We start from the raw sequence: 24,897 nt of genomic DNA on the forward strand, positions 1-24,897 counted from the left end.
TTTACATTTACACCAAGCCAATTAACCTAGAAACCTGTACGCCTTTGGAGAACGTATAAACTCTGTACAGACAGCACCCGCAGCCAGGATCGAACCCGGGTCTCTGGCGCCATAAGCGCTGTGAGGCAGCAACTCTACCGCTGTGCCACCATGGTCCATATCCCTCCAAATCTTGTCCATCCATGTACCTACCCAAGTGAGTTTTTAGTTTAGTTTATTGTCACGTGTTTCGAGGTACAGTGAAAAGCCTTTGCAGCGCGCCAACCAGTCGGAAATTGGTGGACAGACAATACATAATTACAACAGACGCATACACAGCAGATAGATTCATGATAAAGGGAATAATGTGAATAACGTTTAGTGCAAGTTAACTAGAGAGCAGTCCAGAACTACTATCTACCTCATTGGAGTCCCTCGGATAATCTTTGATTGGATTTTACTGGACTTTAACAGGGCTCTCGCTTAACTTACAGGATGAATGAGGGGATCAGTATAGGGTGAATGGGGGGATCAGTAAAAGATGAATGAGGGGATCACTACAGGATGGATGGGAGATCAGTAAATGATGAATGGGGAGATCACTACAGGATGGATGGGGGGATTGGTGCAGGGTAAATGGAGTGTACTCTTTTAAATGTCCTAAATGCACCTGCCTCTCTCCTCTTCCTCTGGCAGCGTGTTCCATATATAGAGTCAAAGTGATACAGTGCAGAAACAGGCCCTTCGGCCCAACTTGCCATATGGATAGGACAGGTTTGGAGGGATATGGACCAAGCACAGGCAGGTGGGGCTAGTGTAGCTGGGGCATGATAGACGGTGTGGGCGAGTTGGGCTGAAGGGAGTGTTCCCACACTGTATCACTCTATGACTAAGACTATGCCCACACTGGCCAACATGTCCCAGCTACACTAGACCCACCTGCCAGCATTCTTTGTACTGCACTCTTTGTGAAAACGTTGCCCATAAGGTCTCTTTCAAATCTTTCTCTTCTCCTCTTAAACTTATGCACTTTAGTTGTTGATTCCTCAATCCTTTGGCTATTCACTTATCTATGTCGCTCATGATGTTGTAAATCTCTATAAGGTCATCCCTCAGTCTCCTATGCTAGAAGGTTCGAAATAAACCTGGCACGATAGTATTCACTCTGAAGAGATTAAGTCAAGTTATAAGGGGGATTAATTTGTAAAGTGCCGTATGCATACTGTGCACTAAAATTAATGTTTTTGTAAGGCACTATGATGATAATGAAAAATTTACTGATTCAATTAAATTCATGAGCTGATTAAAGCTCTCATGTAGTGTTAGGGTCAGAGTAGGAACTGATGTGGTTAAACTCTACATTCCTTTAAAGCTAAGTAATTTTCTGGAAATAATGTATAGGTGAAGTCGGGCGGCATGGAGGCGCAGCGCTAGAGTTGCTGCCTCACAGCGCCAGTGGTCTGGGTTCGATCCCAACTACGGATGCTGTCTGTACGGAGTTTGCATGTTCTCCCTGTCACCGCGATGGTCCGGTTTCCTCCCACACTCCAAAGGCGTACAGGTTTGTAAATTAATTGGGTTTGGTAAAATTGTAAATGGTCCCTATTCTGTAGGATAGTGATCACTGCTCGGCGCGGACTGGTTGGTTGAAGGGACAGTTTCTGCGCTGTATCTCCGCAGTAAAGTCTAAATGTGAGGTTATGGTTACATTATAAAGATGGCTACAATGAATTGAATTATCCTGATTGAAGACTATTAATAAATCGAATAAATATAGATTAAATGACCACAGAACTGTGTGAGTGATGGGAGAATGGATGTAGGATAAGGATGATGTCATCGCCTTATGACGACCTTTCCAACATCATACACTACCTCATACCGGGTTTATTTCTGATTCGGGCCGCCATCACCAAAGATCAGGACCAAGTGCCGGGTCCTTCTTCCACCAGCCTCTCCAGAGCATCCTGTGTTGGTCTTCACTATGGTAGTCCTTTTGCATTACTTGATGGTCCTCCATTCACTCCATGGGCCGCAGCAGCTTCACAAAGAGACCCAGGTTCGATCCTGGCCTCAGGAGCCGTCTGTACAGAGTTTGTACTTTCTCCTCATGACCGCGTGGGTTTTCTCCACCCAAAGACGTGCAGGCTGGAAGGTTAATTGGCCTTCTGTAAATTCCCACTAGTATGTAGGGGGTAGAACTAGTGTGAACCGCTGATCGGTGGTCGGCATGGACTTGGTGGGCAGAAGGGCCTGTTTCTATGCTAGATCTCTAAACGGAACTAAACGGGTTTTCCCCGGGTGCTCCGGTTTCCTCCCACACGTACAGATTTGTGAGTTAATTGGCTTCAATAAAATTGTAAATTATCCCTTGTGGTGCAGACTAAAACTAGTGCATGGGGTGATCGCTGGTCAGCATGGACTTGGTGGGCCGAAAGGCCCGTTTCCATGCTGTATCTCTAAACTAAACTAAAAACAATGCTTGTTGACAATTTATGAAGTCTCCTATTTTTAATGCTCTAATCATCCTGGGGCACAAACTAATGAAGGCCAGGACAGTCATTATACTGCAACTCAGTACTAATTGCTAAATGACACACACAAGTGCCGCAGGAATAAATCACCAACCACCATTGTCCTTTAACATATTTCAAAGGTCCTGATTCTCTACAAATGTGTCCCTATGTCTTTTACAGTATCTCACTCATCCATTGTCTCAGTTGGAGACCGATTCCATTTGAGGCAAGTACTCGTTACTGTGCAGCAAGAAACTGCAGATGTTGGTTTACATCGAAGATAGACACACAAGTGCTGGAGTAACTCAATGGGACGACAGACAGGGGACATCTCTGGAGAGAATGAATGTGTGACGTTTCCGGTCGAGACCCTTCTTCAGAAGAAGAAACATCACCAATTCCTTCTCTCCAGGGATGCCGCCTGTCCCGTTGAGTTACTCCTGCATTTTGTGCCTATCCTAATTATTAATAGTGGAAGAGTTCTTCGGGTAGCTATCAGTAGCTTTCACCTTCCTGTTTTTCATGTCCCTCCCCTTTATTCTTAGAGATACAACACGGAAACCGGCACTTTGGCCCACGGAGTCCCGCTGACCAGCGATCACCCCGTACACCAGCACCACCCTAAAAACTAGGGACAGTTTACAAATTTATTGTAGACAAACACGCAAGTCTTATAGTGTGGGAGGAAACCGCAGCACCCGGAGAAAACCCACACGGTCACAGAGAGAATGTACAAACTTCATACAAACAGTGCCCAAAGTCAGGATCAATCCCAGGTTCTTTGACTCTGTAAGGCAGCAACTCTACAGCTGCTATCCCGTTTTTGCTCCTCCCTCTCCATGCAAATTGCCAGGATATTTTGCGCAACTGAAATTAACTTTGTAAAGTTAATTATATTATAAAGAACTGAAATCACCGCTGAATCGGGTGTTCGAAATTTATTATAATTTTGCATTGATGTGGGAAGTACAGAGGAGTTAGCTACTGAGTAATTAACACATTGTTATGTTAAATCGACTACCTGTCTTACTGTCGTTTCCAGCTCTATCCAATTACTTCTGGATGTAACCTGGCAATGCTCTCGATGATTTCAGATGCCTTTAGCACTGCCTGCCACAGTGGTATTAACCTCCACCACCATTTCTCATCTATCATCCTGATGGCAGACAACTTGTTCTTAAAACAGAACATGGAAATATTAAGTGAAGTCTGTAAATTTCAAACGGTTTTGCAATTTGTTTTCTTCAAGTGACCAGCCAAGCTGGGAAACAGCAGAAAAAGTAATTAAAATATTAGTGCGATAATCTACTGTAATTCAGCAATTTACACAATCCGGTGGTTTCAAGACTAATGCCAGCTGTGAACACATGAAGATGGATCCAAGCAGACATTAAGAGAAACTGCAATGACTTGACTACAGACTTTCCCCAGAGGGATACACACTTAAAGCCCTGTCCCACGGTGCGAGTTCATTCAAGAGCTCTCCCGAGTTTAAAAAAAAAATCAAACTCGTGGTAAGCACGGAGAATGAACGTAGAGGGTACATTGGACCTCGGGGACGTCTCTTACCGGCTCGTACCGCTAACGGCAGGTACTCGGGAAGACTCGCTAACGGCAGGTAAGCACGGGAAGACTCGTGAAGATTTTTTAACACGTTGAAAAATGTCCACGAGAGCCCCGAGTACCGACGAGTGGCCATTACCGTAAATCTCCGAGTTCGAATCAGGGCAACCTCGGGAGAACTCTTAGAATGTACTCGCACCGTGGGACAGGGGTTTTAGTCTTTAGTCTGAAGAAGAGCCTCGACCCACAACGTCTCACCCATTCCTTCTCTCCAAAGGTGCAGCCTGTCCCACTAAGTGACTCCAGCATTTTGTGCCCATCTTAGTCTTTAATGTAGTTTTGTTTAGAGATACAGTACGGAAACAGGCCCTTCGGCCCACCAAGTCCCTGCACATTAATGCTATCCTACCCACTAAGGATAATTTACAAATATTACCGAAGCCAATTGACGTACAAACCTGTATGTCTTTGGAGTGTGGGAGGAATCCGAAGTACCCAGAGAAAATCCACGTGGTCATGGGGAGAATGTACAAACTCCATACAGATAGCGCACATAGTCAGGATCGAACCCAGGTCTCTGGTGCTGTAAGGCAGCAACTCTACTGTTGCGACACTGTGCCGTCTTCAAAAATATTTTGGCCACATTCACATATTAAGAAATTTATCTACGCACGTAAAATAAATGTCTTTACCAACTAACAAGCAAGACCTTTCACTTTAAGTTTCAAGGAATTTCAATTTGAGTACAGTTCTAGTGGCAAGCATTGCTGTAAGATAATATTAACCTATCGCCTCAGCGCAGAGGGAGAAGAGGAGGGAAGAGACTGCAGACCAAAAACTTTTGCCTCCATCACAGTGAGGAGATGTTGGGTGGTCTCATTGTGGTGGATGTTAATATGTGTTTATTGTTGTTTTTTATTGTATGTATGACTGCTTAAATTTCGTTCAGACTTCGGTCTGAATGACAAATAAAAGGCTATTCTATTCTACTCTATTCTATTCTAATTATCCATTCCCAATCAATAGCGTTAAATCCATTTGATATCCAAAATCATTTTCCCTTGAAATCAGCTGGGCCTTTCTGGCCCGGGATGAGTTTCTAAACAACAGTGTTGAGGAATTGCCTTCCCTTTAGCTTTTAGTTTTAGGGATTAGGCGTGGAAACAGGCCCTTTAGCCTACTGAGTCTACGCTGGCCAGCGATCACCCATACACTAGATCTATGCTATTGCATTTTCACATCATAGGCACTAGGGGCAATTCACAGAAGCCAATCAACCTATAAACCAGCACACCTTTCGAATGTGGGAGGAAACTGAAGCACCCGGAGAAAACCCACGTGATCACAGGGAGAATGTACAAACTCCGCACTGCCAACACCCATAGTCAGGATTGAACCTGTGTCTCTGGCGCTGTGACGTTTTCTATTCCAAAGTCCTGTCCTCAAGTGCTCCTCCATTATTTGCATCATGCTTTTAATCCTGATTCCCTGAATTTCTTCCCATATTCCTTCACACTTTATATCCTATCTTACTTTGCCTCACCGTTCCCACTGATTACTTCTTACTATCATTGTTACCTAATTAGCAGCCTCCCTGGTACATACACTGTGCAAACAGTATACAGTATCTATGTGTGCAGTAGCACTCCCATTGCCTACTTTCGTAACACCTGACTTACACAAGAGTCCGCAGTTCGTAACCCTTATGTAAGTCGGCAAATAGCTGCAGTGGACTTGAGTCATTTACCTTAAAACTAACAGAAATAAATCCCTCCTTTTTGCTTACCCCACCTACCTAAGAGAGACCCAGTTAGATCTCAGATCATACTGGCGTTGTAAAAGGAAACTGGACTATTAGCATCAATTGCAAAAGCTTCAATGGGTTAGCTTCCTAAAGAGAATTGACATTGGCATCAAGTAATAGTCTACATATTCGTAAGTGATAGGAGCAGAATTTAGGCCATTCCGCCCATCAAGTCAACTCCGCCATTCAATCACCTGTCGCACCATCCCAACCCCATTCTGCTGCCTGCTCCCCATAACCCCTGACACCTGCACTAATCAAGAATCTATCTATCTCTGCTTTAAAAATATCCATCGACTTGGCCTCCATAGGCTTCTGTCACAATGAATTCCACAGATTCACCACCCTCTGACTAAATAAATTCCTCCTCATCACCTTCCTAAAGGAACATCCTTTAATTCTGAAGACTGGTCTATGAATTCTATGACTGGTCTATATAATTCTATGACTGGTCCAAGACTCTCCCACTAGTGGAAACATCCTCTCCACATCCACTCTATCCAGGCCTTATAAAATTATAATCACTATATTCATGATAGCATGCCCCATTCTGGAGATGTCACGATGCTGTGTTATTTAGAAATATTAATGACATGTAAAGGGGGGTTGCCTTAGACGGATATGAAGGACCTCTTCCTCAGAAACGTAAATGATACAGTATGTTTGTGAGATAACAACCGGAGCAAGACAACTTTCCTCTGAGCTGCATTTATTGTAAATGTCTGTTGTTATAATCAATGAGGGCCCACTGTAACCATAGCAACTGCGTGCTCATTAATGCCATGAGGGGTTGTGAAACACAAGTTGTACAAAACAATAGTTCCCTGATCTTACATAATAACCAATGCTCGCTTGCCAACATTAACATTATCCTACACACGCTTGTGACAATTTACACTTATACCAAGCCAATTAAACTACAAATCTGTACGTCTTTGGAGTGTGGGAGGAATCTGAAGATTCCGGAGAAAACCCATGTGGTCAAGGGGAAAACGTACAAACTCCACACAGACAGCAGCCATAGTCGGGTCTCTGCCGCTGTAAGGCAGCAACTCTACCGCTGCGCCACCGTGATGCTCAAGTGTTAGAAGTGTCAAATTTATATTTAATTATTTTCTAATTCTTAAAGAGAAAACCAGAGTATTTTCTAATTCTTAAAGAGAAAACCAGAGTACAGTAGGCCATTCGGCCCTCGAGCCTGCACCGCCATTCAATATGATATGAACAACTTACAATCTACAGAAGACAATTAACCTACAAACTTGTACGTCTTTGGAATGTGGGAGGAAACCGGAGCGCCCGGGAAAACCCACGCAGTCACAGGGAGAATGTACAAAGTATGCACTGACAACTCCTGTAGTCAGGATTGAACACGGGTCTCTGGTGCCTTGAGGCAGCAAACGCTATCGCTGGGCCATTGTGCCGCTTACTGGAACCTGGTCCTCTTTGGGGTTAATTAGTAGCGATTAAGAGAATGATTTTTGTTATACATTTGACCAATGGATTGTAACGAAGGGGAATAGGTCAATCTTTATGGCCCTATTCGATATCCTATAAACTCTGCATATATATTGGATGAGATCAGGATTGATCTTGAGTCTACGTCCCTTCAGCAGTTTGCTGATACACAAAATATATTATCGTGGAACAAAGTTGGGCGGCTCGGTGGCGCAGCGGTAGAGTTGCTGCTTCACAGCGTCAGTGACCTGGGTTCGATCCCAACTACAGCTGCGGCCTCATGTGCGGAGTTTGTAGGTTCTCCCCGTGACCTGTCTGGGTTACCTCAGGATGCTCCGGTTTCCTCCCACACTCCAAAGACACAGAGGTCTGAAGGTTACTTGGCACGGTATAAATGTAAATTGTCCCATATGTACATAGGATAGTATTAGTGTGCAGGGATTACTGGTCGGCGTGAACTCGGTTGGTCGAAGGGCCCGTTTCCACGCTGTATCTCGAAATTAACTTAACTGATTCAAAGGAACTCTAGAGAACTAGAGAGCAGAGAGAAAACGTGACAATGCACATCACTGAAAAGGATGGTAAATGTCTGTTTACTGCAGGTCTTCACTAGCTAAACTAATTGTTGATATCAGTTGCATGAGAATTCAGCTATGGCACAAAACCACAGAGATGTAACTCCATGATATTTCCCTGGTGGGAAATTAATCTCTCTGGTTGTGTATATGAAAAGTTCTGCCGTATTAAACTCACAAAAGGGCAATTTTGAATGTGTAAGTAAACATTAATATTGCAAATCTTTTAGTTAATCAATAATACTTTGTCTTAAGCTATAGTTTTAGTTGATGAAAACCCTGTGTTTTAAGTAAGCATAGTTTACTCTAATAATTAGAACAAAACTGCTTAGGGATGAAATAATGTACCACATGATTCTACATTAGGATTGAGTCCATATTAAGTGAATGTAATCAGTGAGGAGATTATTTCATTCATCCTTCAGTCCCTTTAAAACTGAGAATTAATTAAAGATTATGCCAAATTTCACAGTATTAATGACAATGAAGGCATTTGCAATCTTTACTCAGTGAAGCTGACATGAGTTTTGGGTTTTCCATATGCGTGCATTAGAATGCAAAAATGTGGAGGTTGTTAACAGTGATTCAACACGAGCTACTTTTTAGTGGCATGGTGGCGCAGTGCTCCAAAGGCTCCAAAGACCCGGGTTCTATCCCAACCATGGGTGCTGTCTGAACGGAGTTTGCACGTTCTTACCAAGACTGCGTGGGTTTTCTCTGAGATTTTCGGTTTCCTCCCACACTCCAAAGACGTACAGGTTTGTAGGTCAATTGGCTTGCTAAAAATGTAAATTGGCCCTAGTGTGTGTAGGATAGTTTTAGTGTGCGGGGGTCGCTGGTCGGTGCGGACTCGCTGAGCCGGAGAGCTTATTTCCGCGCTGCATAAGGTTATACAGTTATAAGGGATAGGCGTAGAATTAGGCCATTCAACCCATCAAGGTGACTCTGCCATTCAATCACGGCTGATCTATCTCTCCCTCCTAACTCCATTCGCCTGCCTTCTCCCCATAATCTCTGACACCCGTACTAATCAAAAATCTATCTATCTCTGCCTCAAAACTATCCACTGACTTGGCCTCCACTGCCTTTTGTGGCAAAGAATTCCACAGATTCACCACCATCTGACTAAATACATTTCTCCTCATCTCCTTCCTAAAAAAAAGTCCTTTAATTCTGAGGCTGTGGCCTCTGGTCCTAGACTCTCCCACTAGTGGAAACAGCCTCTCCACATCCACTCTATCCAAGCCTTTCACTATTCTATATGTTTCAATGAGGTTTGCCCAGGGTTTCTGGAGGAACCTTGCCAGGATTTCCTTTGTCAAGTCTGAGATTTAAAAAATGATTTTTTTTAAGGTCACAGCAATGAAAGACTTTGGTCAGCATTTGTTAACTTTAAAAGAACTACTAAAATCTTTCCAAGATACCTTTAATTTACTAATAATGACTTCTTAATTTTGATATTTAAAATGTCTTAAGGTTTTTAAAGTCAATAAAAGAATTTGAACACCACTGCTTGCTTCTGACTATCAGATACCATGGGAAAATACTTTTAAAGGTTGATAGACAATTCAATGCAACGATACTTTACTGTCACATGGGCCGAGGTGCAATGACATTCTTTGTCTTTGCATTCAATCCGGTAAAACCATACAGCAGACTTCACTGAGGCAGTAGGCAAAGAGTCACCACATTTCTCAGCACCGACAAAGTCTCAAATGTTCTTAGTACTGTCTTATCAGTTCGCAGCGGCGATCCAGGCCTGTCGCTGCAGATGGCCAAAACGCCCCTCTACAGGAGAAGGCAGGAGAATGGGGTTAGGAGGGAGAGATAGATCAGCCATGATTGAATGGTGGAGTAGACTTGATGGGTCGATTGCCCACCAGACTATGCAAATAAAATGGGGCAATAGTGTCTCAGCCCCATTTGGGGTTAGCAATTGTTTTAGACAAAGGGGGATTTTGTCTCCAGTCCTTTTTAATCTTTATATTGATGATCTGACCAAACAATTGAAAGCTTGTAATACTGCGTGCATGATTGGTAATATTTTAGTGAAGCATATTATGTATGCAGATGATCTTTTGGTCTTTAGTCCATCTAGCGCTGGTCTCCAGCAGCTCCTTACTATATGTTCTGTGTATGGTGTGGAACATATTAAATATAATGCTTATAAGAGTGCTGTTATGATCTGTAGAACCAAAGAGGATAAAATTTCCTGATTTTAAATTGTCTGGCAATAATCTTGGTGTCTGTAATAAGGTAAAATATCTAGGGCATTTTATTACAGAACAAATGACAGATGATGAGGATATTTATAGGCAACGACGCATGCTGTATGTACAGACGAATATTCTCTTGCGTAGGTTTGGTGCGTGTACAGATGTGGTGAAGATGTCGCTGTTTAGAGCATATTGCACACCACTCTACACTGCACACCTTTGGTCGAACTATGGAAAGACAAGTTTGCAGAGACTAAAGGTGTCCTATAATGATGCCATGAGAACACTGCTAAGGAAACCTAAATGGTGTAGTGCGAGAAAGTAACATGTTTGTGGCTGCAGGAGTCAGTACTTCAGAAGCTATCCTAAGAAATCATATGTATAAATTCATCTGCAGGATAAATGACTCTAAAAATGTAATTATTGTGGCCTTGTCAAACATAAGGTTTAGCGCTACACGCTACGAATCCCAGTTGTGGAGACACTGGCATCGTTGTCTCATTGTAGGACATCGATCATTCTTTTTATTCTGGATTTTAATTCATGTATTGTGCTTTGTTAAAAATATATAATTTGCGATGCTTTTATAAGTAATGTACTAAGATTTTATTTGTATTTAATGATGTTTTTAATATGCAATGTATTTTTATGTAATGTTGTCCCTTGTCTGGAGCTTGAGTCCGAAATAAAGTTTATTGTTATTATTGTTATTATTATTATTAATTCTGCACCTATCGCTTATGACCTTATGACATTATGACTATGTGGAATACAGGAGAGTAGATTGAGCTGTAACTGATGGATGGCAAGGGTCCTCCATGCTGGATAATTGCGGATAAGAATGTTGTTGTCCTTGAACAGAGGATGCAAAGATTAAGCTAGTCTCCATGGAAACAGGTGGAATTGTTGAGTTACAGTAGCCATGGTGCTCAAAGAGGCTTTAAAATGAGTAATAGGTGAGTCAAGCCTTGAACTAAACATTTCCTTATGAGAGGCTATCAACAATAAACCTCAGTCTCAATGATCTACTGTGGCAGCCCAATGGCGGAGCTGGTAGAGCTGCTGTCTCACAGTGCCAGAGACCCGGGTTCAATCCTGACCTTGGGTGCTGTCTGTGTAGAGTTTGCACGTTCTCCCCGTGACTGCGTGGGTTTTCTTCGCTCACATCCCAAGGACCTGCAGGCTTGAAGGTTAATTAGCCTTCTGTAAATTCCCCATAGTATGTAGGTAGTGGAACTAGTGTGAATCGGTGACCGGTGGTCGGCATGGACTCGGTGGGCTGAAGGGCCTGTTTCTGTGCTGTACCTCTAAACGGAACTAAAGTAAAAAAGTTATAAAAACTTGTCCTAATAAAATGAGGACAATGCTCTTCCACTGTGTTTTGTCGGGAAATCTTTAAAGTTTCACAAGCTTAATGTGACTTAATTCCCTCTCTGCTCACTGGGGAAATAATTTCACTCATGAGAAACAGTTTCTATTGCCTCTGTTATTATTTAAAAATACATGCTGCCATTACTCTGCCATTGCCCAGACTATAACAGTAATAATTGGACTCCCATTGCACGGGGCAGCACATTGGTGCAGTGGTAGAGACACGGGTTAAATCGGCACTATGAGTGCTGTCTGTACGGAGTTTGTACGTTCTTTCTGTGCCACCGTGGGTTTTCTCCGGGTGTTCCAGTTTCCTCCTTCACTCCAAAGACGTACAGGTTTGTAGATTAATTGGCTTTGGGTAAAAATTGTAAATGGTTCCAGGTGTAGTATATGCTAGTGTACGGGGTGAATGCTGGTCGCGCACAGTTGGTTGGGTGGAAGGACCCTGCTTCCTCTTTGTATCTGTAAACTAAACTAGACTCGACAACTCAGCAGAACAATGTCAGTTCAGCATCACCTTTAACTTTTTGAACAACAAATGAGCTTTTAACTGAGGCACGCATTCCTCAAAAGCAATGCCAGAGACTCGGGTCCAATCCTGACCACGGCGCTGTCTGTATGGAGTTTGTACGTTCTCCGTGGCCACGTGGGTTTCTCCGGGTGAAAAATATCAGGCAGGTGAATGATGTGAATGGAGTCAACACATTGTTATTGGGACCTTGTGGTTGGGATGCTGACCTGGGAAAGGACATATCAATGATCAGTTTGTCCTGCTGGTAATTCTGGAGGATTTAGTTACGGTGGTCCATATACCTATAGCTGGCAGACCAGTCTGCACAGGGTAAGTTGGTCTAAAAGGTTAAGGCACACGTCATCTAAGGTGAAATGGTGAACTGAGCTCAATGACTGACACAAAAGGCTGGAGTAACTCAATGGGTCAGGCAGCATCTCTGGAGAAAAGGAAATGGTGACGTTTTGGGTCAAAACCCTTCCTCAGACTGGACACGAATTGCATTCAATATTGACTGGATGATAGGAAACAGTGAGTAATGGTCAAAAGACGATTTTCTGACTGGAAATCTATGATGAATGATTTGCTACAAGGATCAACGCTGGGACCCTTGTTGTTGCTTGTGATTTATGTTAACAAATTGGGTATGAAATTTGGTGTTATGATCAGTAAGTCTTCAGATGAAATGAAAATTGGTGATGTTGTGGACAGTACGGAAGGCTAGAGAACCGGTGGACAATTGGATGGAGCATTGACAGATGAAATTTAATATTGAGCACGAGCTTTTGTTGCGTGCTCACCAGTCAGTGGAAAAATGATACATGATTAAACAAGGCCTTCTCCGTGTAAGATACATGATAAGGAAATAGCATTTTGTGCAAGGTAAAGCCAGTAAAGTCCAATCAAAGGTAGTCCGGGGGTCCCCAATGAGGTAGATAGTCGTTCAGCACTGCTTTCTGGTTGTGGTAAGGTGTTTCAGCTGCCTGATAACAGCTGGGAAGAAACTGCCCCCGAATCTGGAGGTGTGCGTTTTCACACTTCCATACCTGTACCTCGATGGGAGAGGGGAGGAGAGGGAGTGGCCAGGGTGTGACTTGTCCTCGATTATGCTGCTGTCCTTGCCGAGGCAGCCTGAGGTGCAAATGGAGTCAATGGAAGTGAGTAGGAAAGACTGAGCCTGAAGAAGGGTCTCGACCCGAAACGTCACTCATTCCTTCTCTCCAGAGATGTTGCCTACCCACTGAGTTACTCCAGCATTTTGTGTCTATCTTCAATGGGCATGAGGTTGGTTTGGGTGATGTTATTGTCTGAAGCTTTCATCTGGAATTGCCTGCATTTGTATGACAAAGGGTTAATGTTATTCTGTATACATATATATATATATAATCCATCTTTGTTTCGTGCTTTCTCATTCTCATTTATTTCTTCCCTGCCTCTCTACAATTGAAGCAGTAATAATGATGCAGCAGTGGCCTCAAGTGTTCCCCGACTCCGCAGAGCAAGATTGCGTTGCACTCACCATCCAGTGACTCTTGGTTTCAAACGTCTCGGTGGCATAATTAAGGTCGATGGTGCCAACACTTCCCACTTCATCCTCTGTCATCCACTTCCCATGGCATTTAGGCATGCAAAAGTTCTGACAGTTTAGATCACCCATGAAAAATGACACTGGGCGCGCTAAAGTATCGGAGGGCCGTTGTATCCCAGAATGTGCTGACTACTCTTGTGGCTGGAGGGAGTGATGGCAAGTGTGGGAAGGTACTGCTGGCTGGATGATTTTAGTTTAGTTTAGTTTAGAGATACAGCGGGGAAACAGGCCCTTCGGCCCAAAGAGTCCACACCTACCAGCGATCCCCGCACATTAACACTATCCTACACACCCTAGGGAGAATTTTACATTTATGCCAAGCCAATTAACCTACAAACCTGTGCGTCTTTGGAGTGTGGGAGGAAACCGAAGATCTCTGAGCAAACGCAGGTCACGGGGAGAAGGTACAAACTCCGTACAGACAGCACCCGTAGTCTGGATCAAACCTGGGTCTCTGGCGCTGTCGGGGCTGTTAAGCAACAACTCTACCGCTGCGCCACCGTGCCGCCCATGCTGTTTCTTCTTCCAGTTCACAAGCACTTGTACAACAATACAGGCACCAATAACCCCCTGAGTATTAATAGTGCAAACTTTTATTTAATATATTCAGCATCATTCCGTCACAAGGCGCACCTTTTTTATAAAAACTTTTGTGAAAACATTACTGTAATTGACATGGGATCCAACTTTACGACTAAGCCAAAATAGACATTATTTCTCAGATCTAAAAGCCTTGCAGCAAAAGTAACTTAACTAACTCTGAACCTTGAATAATTTACATGCAGACTAAGATTTCTCCATTGTACTGAACTATAGTGTGGGTGATTGTGACCTCACACCTTTTACGGTCCAGCACTCGCTTGGACTTTAAAATAATCTCCATAGTAAAGAGGGAACAAAGCCAAATTTTAATATTATCCCTTGTTCGTCCTCCTGAGAATCCTTCAGAGATTAGAATGCGTGGACCAGCCTGGGGATAATGCATCTGATGTAGGAATAACTTATAATGTAGAAAAATCTAGTTAGAGGAATCAAGTAAAAACAAAATGCATGAATCAATTGCAATAATATACTATAGTCTTACAGAGGCAACATCCGTTTAAATTTTTTTTTACAATACATAAAGCCAGTTTAATGTAAAACCTGGCATGAGTATTTAACACCACCCAGCATTTGATATTGCTCTCTGATCGATTATTTGAACAGTTTATTGTGTTTGTAGCTAAAGGGAAAGCCATCGATTGTTTTCATGTGAATCATGAAAGAAATGGTTGGTATATGGGTACAGAAATGGGTATATTTTTTAAATGTTTTAAAATTGATTATCTACACGATGAGCACAATGAGCCTTGATGTGGCAGAAAACCAAATGCACTTGGTAATGGAGTGAGTCTTTTTCTTGCTTTTGCACTTGCTTTTGTTCTTTGCTATTTATTTACTTCTAACCTTCTTTAACTTTCAGCTAACGTTGCAGATTATTTTCATGATAGGAAGTTCTAGCAGATGGCTAAAATGTTTCAATGAGTGTAGACTGTGTGGTGTGGTGATGTGGAGGTCTATGTGAAGTGACATGATTTCTTCCCCACGTACTGTAGGTGGATTGATGCTTTGGTTTTCAGGACCATGACATCACACCACGCCGAGTAAACTAGCGTGTAGTTCTCTGCGCGTCTGATTGAAAATTCGTACGAGCTGTCAGGCAGGAGATTTCCAATCTCAATACTGCCCGATTCTACCGAAATCACCCCAAACTGATTTTTCTCCGTGCAATAACGAGGCTCGAGCAGTTTATAGGCGAGTTCGTAGAGGTCGTGGTGGGCCTCTTCCCCTAAGACCAACCATTTCAATTCCACAGAGTTGTGATAAGCCACTGACTCCCTGCGATCAAACAGTACGGGCATCTTGGTGCTCAGAAGCACCCTGAGTTCTGGTATTTTGTTCGACTTTGCATCGCTCATCAAGTGATGCTTCACGTAAAGTTTGCCAGGTACGAGAACGGATATGAAGTTCTTCAACGTATTGAAGAGGTGACCGAGACGGGAACAGGTCGTGTTCCAATGTAAGAGAAACAGCGTCACGTCCGATATTTTGGCAATGACCTTCAGCTCTTCGCGACCATACTTCAGCTCACTGAGGTATTCTCTAAGCAGCAAGAGCTGGATTTTGACCTGGGTCGTTCCTATTTTCTTCATCCGCAAGAACTTGCACGGATCAATCAAATGATAGAGAACATTAGGCTGGAATAAATTCTGGTCTCCCAGCACCATGTGTTTTTGGTAAGACATCTATGTAATAAGAGGATTTTTTCAAAAGTTCCAGTCTTGTTTCATAGTGCTTCAAGATATCTACGCTTAAATTGTTTCCGAGGAACTGCAGGACTATATTTTTTCTGTCAACATACTTCCTCCAGGAATCAGCAACGATTCCACAATCGTTAATCCGCACAACCTCTTTGTTTGCTGCCGAATAATCGCTTTGCAAAGCCATCATTCTTTTCTTCTACATTACTGAACAGTAAGAACAAAAATAACATTAGTACCCGAACACGACCAACAAGATCATACTTATTTTCATAAAATCAATTCTAATTAGTATTCAGTCTTCTAATTCCTGGTAATTTGTGCTTGTGTGTTAATTTGTGTGTTCATGCATGTGTGTTAATGCATGCAAGTTCTTGCATGTATTTGTGTGTGTGTGTGTGTGTGTGTTCTTGTGTGTTTGTATGTGTGTGTTTGTATGTGTGTGTTTGCATGCGTGTTTGTAAGTGTGTGTATTGTGTGTTTTCATGTGTGTGTGTACGTGTGTTTGTGTTTCTGAACATGAGCCACAACTATCTTCCCCATTTACACATTTCCCCCGAACATCACAAAGAATAGTAATATTAGCTTGGGATTCTTCACACATGAAATTTCACTCACTGCTACCTTGTAGTATACACAGGCCTTCGCTTAGCCAGGGAGGATCAATTTTGCAATTTGGTTCCCAGTTTGAGCAAGCCCTAAGTCCAAAGTGAAACCCCTTCATATCCAATTCGAGACATGCATAGGCAGGAACTGCAGATGCTGGTTTACACTGAAGACAGACACAAAATGCTGGAGTAACTCGTCGGGACAGGCAGCATCTCTGGAGAGAAGGAATGGATGATGTTTGGGGGTCGAGACGCTTCCTCAGACCTAGAGTCAGGGGAGAGGGAAACTTGAGATATTGGAAGGGTGAGGTGTGAAAATGATAGAGCAATGCAAACAATGCTCAATGCTCAAGGAAATGTAGAATTTCAACAGAGAGTTAGATTTTGCTCTGAGGGGTAATGGAATCAAGGGATATGGGGGAAAAGCAGGAACGGGGTGCTGACTTTAGATCAGCCATGATCGTATTGTATGGTGTTGCTGGCTCGACGGGCCGAATGGCCTACTCCTGCAGCTATTTTTTCTATGTTAGAATGGTTCATTGTTGGCTGTGGGGAAGGTGACAACGAAGCACCTGGAATGTATGTTCATTAGGAAAAGTCACCAAAGGGTATAAATGGACTATAGACTATAGACGATAGAGATATAGACTAGTTAAAATAAGCAACCAAATGTTACGCCAATGATCAATTGAATTTTGGATCTTAATAATAGGAAATCTGAGCAGAACTCTTCATTGTGAAGAGTTAGACTCTAGACTTTAGAGATACCTGGTCAAAACTCTGATGAACAGAGTGGATACTTCAGTGTCATAGACGATAAAAATATTTCTATATATGTGTAGATCAGTGTCACTCCTGTTATGTCATACTCTGTAGCTCCGCCCACTAGTTTAACAGACAGCCTCTCTTCCCTCTTCCTTTTTCTCCTCAAGTCTTGAGTTATGTGTTAAGATGAAGTTACCTATCGGTGTTATTATGCTAATAAAAGTCTTTGGATCGTAATCACTGTACGTGAGTTAAATTATTCCAACAACAGAGCTCAACATATTGGGAAAAGTTGGATTATTTCCACTGAAGTGATGAGGAGAATCTGTAATTATATGTTTGATTTTGGTGTTTTTTTGATGATATCACCAACATAATTTTGAACAAAGAAAATGAAGAGATTTTTGATGAAATCTCTCCATGAACCCAGTGAGTGGAGCACATGTGGCTTTGCCTGTACGAGCACAGATACCACCATGACCATTAAGAGAACATGTCATAGATATTTGAAGCTGGGGGCATAGGACAAAAAGGTAAATGCAGAGGAGTAGACTTCTTCAGACAGAAGCTAGCACCGACTTGAGGGTCTCAGATATAATGAGTGCTTGGGCAGGCTAGGACTTTACTCCCCAGAGCGCAGGATGATGAGGAGTGATCTTATAGAGGTGTATGGGATCATGAGGGAAATAGATAGGGTAGATGCACAGAGTCTTTAATCTGGAGTAGGGGAACCAAGAACCAGAGGACATAGGTTTAAAATAAGAAGGGAAATATTTAATGGGAACCTGAGGGGCAATTTTTTCCACATAGAGGATGGTTGTATATGGAACAAGCTGCTAGAGGAGGTAGTTGAGGCAGGTATCATAACATCATTTAAAATGCATTTGGACAGGCACATGGGTAGGAGAGGTTTAGAGGGATGGGGAAGTTAGGCCAAAGGGCCTGTTTCTGTGCTATATGAGTGAGTGACTATAAACTGTGACTAATGTTACACAGAAACACCAATGAACTATGTGCATCTTAAAATAAATGTTCTAATAAAGTACTTCCACACAATCCAACTATTCAACATAACTTACTCAAATGCCATTTGACTTTTATTCTTCCTTATAACGGTTATTCTATTCCACTTTAGAAAATGATGATCTCTGACTAGAAGCTACTAGTCTTACTGTTTATAGTAAGAAATTCAACAGATATTTCATTTTCAGAAATAATTATAAATCTGTCCCCTTGTGCCGATCATAGAATATCATCTGTAATAAGAACCCATTCTCACATTTCATAAAATAAGATAATACACCTTGCGTAATAATTTTGTTCTATTATAATTATAGTATGTGTTCCTCGCCAGCATAAAAGATGCCTGACTCTTTCATTCTTAATTTAATCCCATTGCTTCTGTTGGTAATGTGAATTTTAATTGTTACATTATTTAATGATACAAATGATTGTTTTATAAGGGCTGATTGTTTTATAAGGGCTGTTAAAATACGTAATTGTATGTTGGAGCATGAAATGGAAGAGAAAAAAGATTTATACTGATTTTCGTTTTCTTTTGTGCATTTGAAAGCAAAGCTCCAAGCTCAGCAATGACGTAAGATAAGTAAAGAGTTATTCATCAACATTTTTGCAGCATAAAAACGAAAAAAAAAATAGAATGCCCACACTCATCGTAAAAGGTGAAGATGACTTTAGGTTTAACAGACTCAACTAATTGAAAACATTAGCATTTCCCTACCAGCGTTTCAGGCATCAAGGTATCTCATAAATCCTTCATAAACCTTGAGACAATTTAGGGTAATCACCATTGCAATGCAAAATAGACTTGACTTCTTCACGGCAGGATCCCACCAATGGTGTAAAATGGCCAATTCATTTTTTAATGTTGTACAAGAGATCCAATCACCTGAAAAAATTCCTAACCCCCCCCCCCCCCCCCCCCCCCCCCCCCCCCCCAGCCTCCAACCTCCACATTCCTCATAATAGTGCGATGGGAGAGAAGATAGAACTTCGGTTTCATTGAAAGAGATCACCGATCACACCATCAACTTCTTAGTGCAATACTGGACAGTTGGCTGAAATCTTCTGAGTTCAAGCCTCAGGGATAGGATATGCAGCCATGACCTGATCCAGGGGCAAGAGCAGCAATAATTGATCCACACCTCACATGGATGAAAGATTGTTAAGGATTGATAGGAAATAGGTTGCACCTTATCTTGCAATACCAATGTCAAAATTTGCATAATTTCACACAACTGAGAAGATCCTTCAACACATATTCATACTAACTTACTCCAAAGATCCTTTCCTTTTATAGGAAAATAATTTGAATCCAATTTTGTGTGATTTTCCATCCGATTAAAGTTCTCGCTCTATCTTTTGAGCTTTTTATATCAAGTACTACCCTGGTAACCATTGTGAATCAGAACAATAAGTATTCCAATCTCTGTGAGGTAGCAGACACAAAGGCAGCACCTAAACATCCAGGCAGAGAATAAGCACTGGCAGGCACAGCGAGAGCAACAAAGACTTCATTTTGCTCTCTTCACGGGGCATAGGACGTGGGTTGGAAACAAGGAAACAAGGAAAATACAGATGCTGCTTTACAAAAAAAAAGGCACAATGTGCTTTCAGTACCTCAGCGGGCCAGGCGGCAGCTTTGGAGATCACGGATAGGTGATGTTTCGGGTCAGGACCCTTCTGCAGAAATGTCATCTCTCCATGTTCACCAGAGACACTGCTTGACCCGCCGAGTTACTCCAGAACTTTGTGTCCTTTTTTTTACCAGGAAAGTATAGAAAAGTATAGCACAGTTTGTCTGAACTATAAGTCAAGTCAAGTCAAGTCCACTTTATTTGTCACATACAGCACGGAATAAGGCCTTTGGCCCACAATGCCATTGCCGAACAGGATGCCAAGTTAAACTAATCTTATCTGCCTGCTCTTGATCTATACCCCTCTATTCCGTGCATATCCATCTGCCTGACTAGAAGCCTCATGATTGCTAGTTTTGTATCTGGCTCTATCACCACTGCTGGCATGCGTTCCAGGCACCCAGCCTATCTGTGAAAAAAATATGCCCTGCACATCTCCTTTACATTTTGCCCCTCTCATGTTAAAGCTATGCCCTCTAGTTCAGACCATCAATCTGAAGAAGCGTCTCGACCCGAAACGCCGCCTATTCCTTCTCTCCATGCTATGAGGATGCAGGGTGACTTGGACAGTTTGGGGGAGTGGGCAGATGCATGGCAGATGAAGTTTAATGTGGATAAATGTGAGGTTATCCACTTTTGTAGCAAAAACAGGAAGGCAGATTACTATCTTAATGGCGTCAAGTTGGGAAAAGGGGAAGTACAAAGGGATCTGGGGGGTCCTTGTTCATCAGTCTATGAAAGTAAGCATGCAGGTACAGCAGGCAGTGAAGAAAGCAAATGGCATGTTAATAATAATAATAATGGATGGGATTTATATAGCGCCTTTCTAGATACTCAAGGTGCTTTACATCGCATTATTCATTCACTCCTAAGTCACACTCGGTGGTGGTGAGCTACTTCTGTAGCCACAGCTGCCCTGGGGCAGACTGACGGAAGCGTGGCTGCTAATCTGCGCCTACGGCCCCTCCGACCACCACCAGTCACTCACACACATTCACACACAGGCAAAGGTGGGTGAAGTGTCTTGCCCAAGGATACAACGACACTATGCACTCCAAGTGGGATTCGAACCGGCTACCTTCGAACCGGCTTAAGCCGAACACTTAGCCCATTGCGCCACCTGTCGACCTGTTGGCCTTTATAACAAAAGGAATCGAATATAGGAGCAAAGAGGTCCTTCTGCAGTTGTACAGGGCCCTGGTGAGACCACACCTGGAGAATTGTGTGCAGTTTTGGTCCCCTAATTTGAGAATGGACATTTTTGCTATTGAGGGAGTGCAGCGTAGGTTTACAAGGTTAATTCATGGGATGGCGGGACTGTCATATGCTGAGAGAATGGAGCAGCTGGGCTTGTACACTCTGGAGTTTAGAAGGATGAGAGGGTATCTCATTGAAACATATAAGATTGTTAAGGGCTTGGACACGCTAGAGGCAGGAAACATGTTCCCAAGTCCAGAACCAGGGGCCACAGTTTAAGAATAAGGAGTAAGCCATTTAGAACAGAGACAAGGAAACACTTTTTCTCACAGAGAGTGGTGAGTCTGTGGAATTCTCTGTCTCAGAGGGCGGTGGAGGCAGGTTCTCTGGATGCTTTCAAGAGAGAGCTAGATAGGGCTCTTAAAAATAGCGGAGTCAGGGGATATGCGGAGAAGGCAGGAACGGGGTACTGATTGAGGATGATCAGCCATGATCACATTGAATGGTGGTGCTAGCTCGAAGGGCCAAATGGACTACTACTGCACCTATTGTCTATTGTCTATTGTCCACATATGCTGCCTCACCAGCTGAGTTTCTCCAGCATTTTTATCCACCCTCTAGTTTTTGATATTTTCCACCTTGTGACAGTAGTTCTGACCGTCAACCTCTCGAAATTTACTTCCATCTATGCCTCTCATAATTTTATAAACTGATCAGGTCCCCCCTTAAACCTCCAGCATTCGAGATAAAACAATCCAAGTTTGTCCAAACTCTCCCTTTAGCTAATACCCTCTAGTCCAGGCAGCATTCTGGTAGACCTCTTCTGAGCTATTTCTATAGCCTCATCATCCTTCCTGTAATGGGGTGACAAGAACTGCACACAATACTCCAATCCAGCACAGATGGTAATAAAGATGCAATGGTTTGATCAGTATGTTAGTAGGGAGCATATAAAGAACCAACAAGTCTGCACTGGCTTTTATCGAAGGGCAATCCCATTAGTTCCGTGCACCACTGTTTGCATTCGCCTGCCAATTTTCTCCTTCTAGTTTGTTTCCCATTTCCTTTCGGAAGTTGCTATTAAATCTTATTTCTTCCCTGACCGTTCCAAATGTGAATGTAATCCATATCCCTCCACTCCCTGCTTATCAATGTACCTTTAGAAAAGCCTCTTAAATGCCACTGTCGTATCTGCTTCCACCACCACCCCTGGCAGTGCATTCCAGGTGGATGGGGCATCTTGGTTGACATGGGCAAGTTGGGCCAATGGACCTGTTCCCATGCTATATGACTCTATGACCCTCTGTTAGCAAAGCTGATGTGTTTCAAAATTGACTGCTGCTCAAAGCCATTACTTTCCGGATGGGGTAATACACAGCTTTCATGAAGTATGCACTACCTTTCATAATTTCAGACATTCCAAGGCACTTTACAGCCAATACTTACTCTCCTTTGATGGTGGTGATGTTTGTAATGTAGGAATTGTGGTAACTTATATGTGCATGACAAGCTGATAGTAGTCAAATAATCATCTCCCAACTCTACCATTGCCAACCTGTGTGTGGCATTGAGCCATGACAGTCAACGGAGGGATCAAAGCCCAGTCATTTTGTTGAACCTGTTATCATCCATCCACAAGCTGATACGGATTGTGTCTGTTCTGTCATGACCATTTACTAGATTGAGATCTGGCTGCTAGTTTGAATGGACAAAAAGCAAGCACTAAGTTGCCATTTCACTCAGGTTTTCTTTTTATGACCCCATTCTCTTCCCTGTGTTAATTCCACCTCTTCTACCACATTCAAAGATAACTTTTTGCTTACACGACCTGCTGTGCTGCTGCAAGTAAGAATTTCATAGTTGTGTCTGGGACTTGTCCTTGATTAGTACGGGTGTCAGGGGTTATGGGGCGAAGGCAGGAGGATGAGGTTAGAAGGGAGAGATAGATTAGCCATGATTGAATGGCGGAGTAGACTGGATGGGCCGAATGGCCTAATTCTACTCCCATTCCTTATGAATTATGACTTGACTCTCTTGAACTGCATATTGAAATAGAGATTTCCAATGAGGAGTAATAGCATATTTTGGCCAGAGGATGGCAGCAATGAAGCACTATTGACAACAAAAGTTCTCTCTTTCCTGCAACTTTGTGGATATTATCACTGGTTTGGGCTCATTCCAACAACCTGATTTATTGATATTGGCTATAATGCTCATTTATCACACAACCGTGCAGTTTTAAATGTCAGTAGTCCTTCATTGTCCACCAGCTGTGCTACAGTGCCCTTCTATCCAGGTCACTAAGAGTTCTATGATGAGGGCTCTGATCTCTATCCTGTTCAACCTATGGTCACTTACTAGATTTGTTTTTAGTTTAGACATGCGTCATGGAAACAGGCCCTTCGGCCCACAGTGTTGGCACCGACCAGCGATCCCCACAGCACTATCCTACACACTAGGGACAATTTTACAATTCTTCCTGAGGCTAATTAACCGACACACCTGTGCCTCTTTGGAATGTGGGAGGAAGTCGGAGCTCCCGGAGACAGGTCGATACAGTTCCCAGGGTGAAATGTCCAACAGTATAGGGGGCATAGCTAAAAGGTGAGAGGGGGAAAGGAGATGTGAGAGGCACGGTTTTTACACAGAAAATGGTGAGATCCTGGAACACATTGCCCGGAGCGGGGGGTGGTGGAGGCAGATATGATAGTGCCGTTGTAGAGGCTTTTAGATAAGTCCATAGGAATACAGGGAAGAGAGGGATATGGATCATGTACAGGCAGATAAGATCAGCTTAACTTGGCATTATATACGGCACAAGCATTATGGGCCGAAGGACCCGTTCCTGTGCTGTACTGCTCTATGTTGTATGTTCTAAATGCTGACACTGAGAATGCTCTGCCCTTCTTTCTGTGGCCACTTTAATTATTCACTGTTCACTGTGAAATGTGCATCAAGCCAATTGTGTACCAACCAGGATACTAATGCCATCGTCAGAAGAATAGGTGGCGCAGCGGTAGAGTTGCTGCCTCACAACGCCAGAGACTCTGGTTCGATCCTGACTAGGGGTGCCGTCTGTACAGTGTTTGTACGTTCTCCCCGTGACCTGCGTGGGTTTTTTCCGAGATCTTTTGTTTCCTCCAACACTCTAGAGACGTACAGGTTTGTAGGTTTATTGGCTTGATCTAAATGTAAATTGTCCCTAGTGTGTGTAGGGTAGTGTAAGTGTACCGGGATCGCTGGCCGATGCGGACTCGGAGGGGGCTGAAGGGCCTGTTTCTGCGCTGTATCTCCAAACTAAACAATTTCTCTCCACAAGCTAGTGCTGTTGCTAGCCTTCACATGGCACATAGAAACATAGAAACATAGAAATTAGGTGCAGGAGTAGGCCATTCGGCCCTTCGAGCCTGCACCGCCATTCAATATGATCATGGCTGATCATCCAACTCAGTATCCCGTACCTGCCTTCTCTCCATACCCTCTGATCCCCTTGGCCACAAGGGCCACATCTAACTCCCTCTTAAATATAGCCAATGAACTAGCCTCAACTACCCTCTGTGGCAGAGAGTTCCAGAGATTCACCACTCTCTGTGTGAAAAAAGTTCTCCTCACAATGAAATATAAATGTGGAGCAAAGCGTACAGTGGCCAAGGTTTATACCCATCGGACATTTCAGAGGCAACTCTTAACACGGAACGGAAGTGTGTGTGTGTGTTGCAGGAAGGAACGGAGATAAAACAAAGATTAACAGGTCTCTGTGAATTGATTTACCAGGAAAGTAGATAA

General features: G+C 42.9%; 1 protein-coding gene across 1 annotated transcript; it reads right to left on the reverse strand.

Moving 5' to 3' along the window:
• Positions 1-11,751: 11,751 nt before the first annotated feature.
• On the reverse strand, positions 11,752-16,188 carry LOC129707460 (fibronectin type III domain-containing protein 11-like). The gene is given in 2 exon segments (XM_055652499.1): positions 11,752-15,857; positions 15,859-16,188. Coding segments are annotated over 2 exon segments (933 nt in total). The 5' UTR covers positions 16,075-16,188; the 3' UTR covers positions 11,752-15,140.
• Between the last annotated feature and the right edge of the window lie 8,709 nt (positions 16,189-24,897).

This window comes from Leucoraja erinacea, chromosome 21 (genome assembly GCF_028641065.1).
Source record: "Leucoraja erinacea ecotype New England chromosome 21, Leri_hhj_1, whole genome shotgun sequence".
In the NCBI taxonomy this organism is placed as follows: Eukaryota; Metazoa; Chordata; class Chondrichthyes; order Rajiformes; family Rajidae; genus Leucoraja; species Leucoraja erinaceus.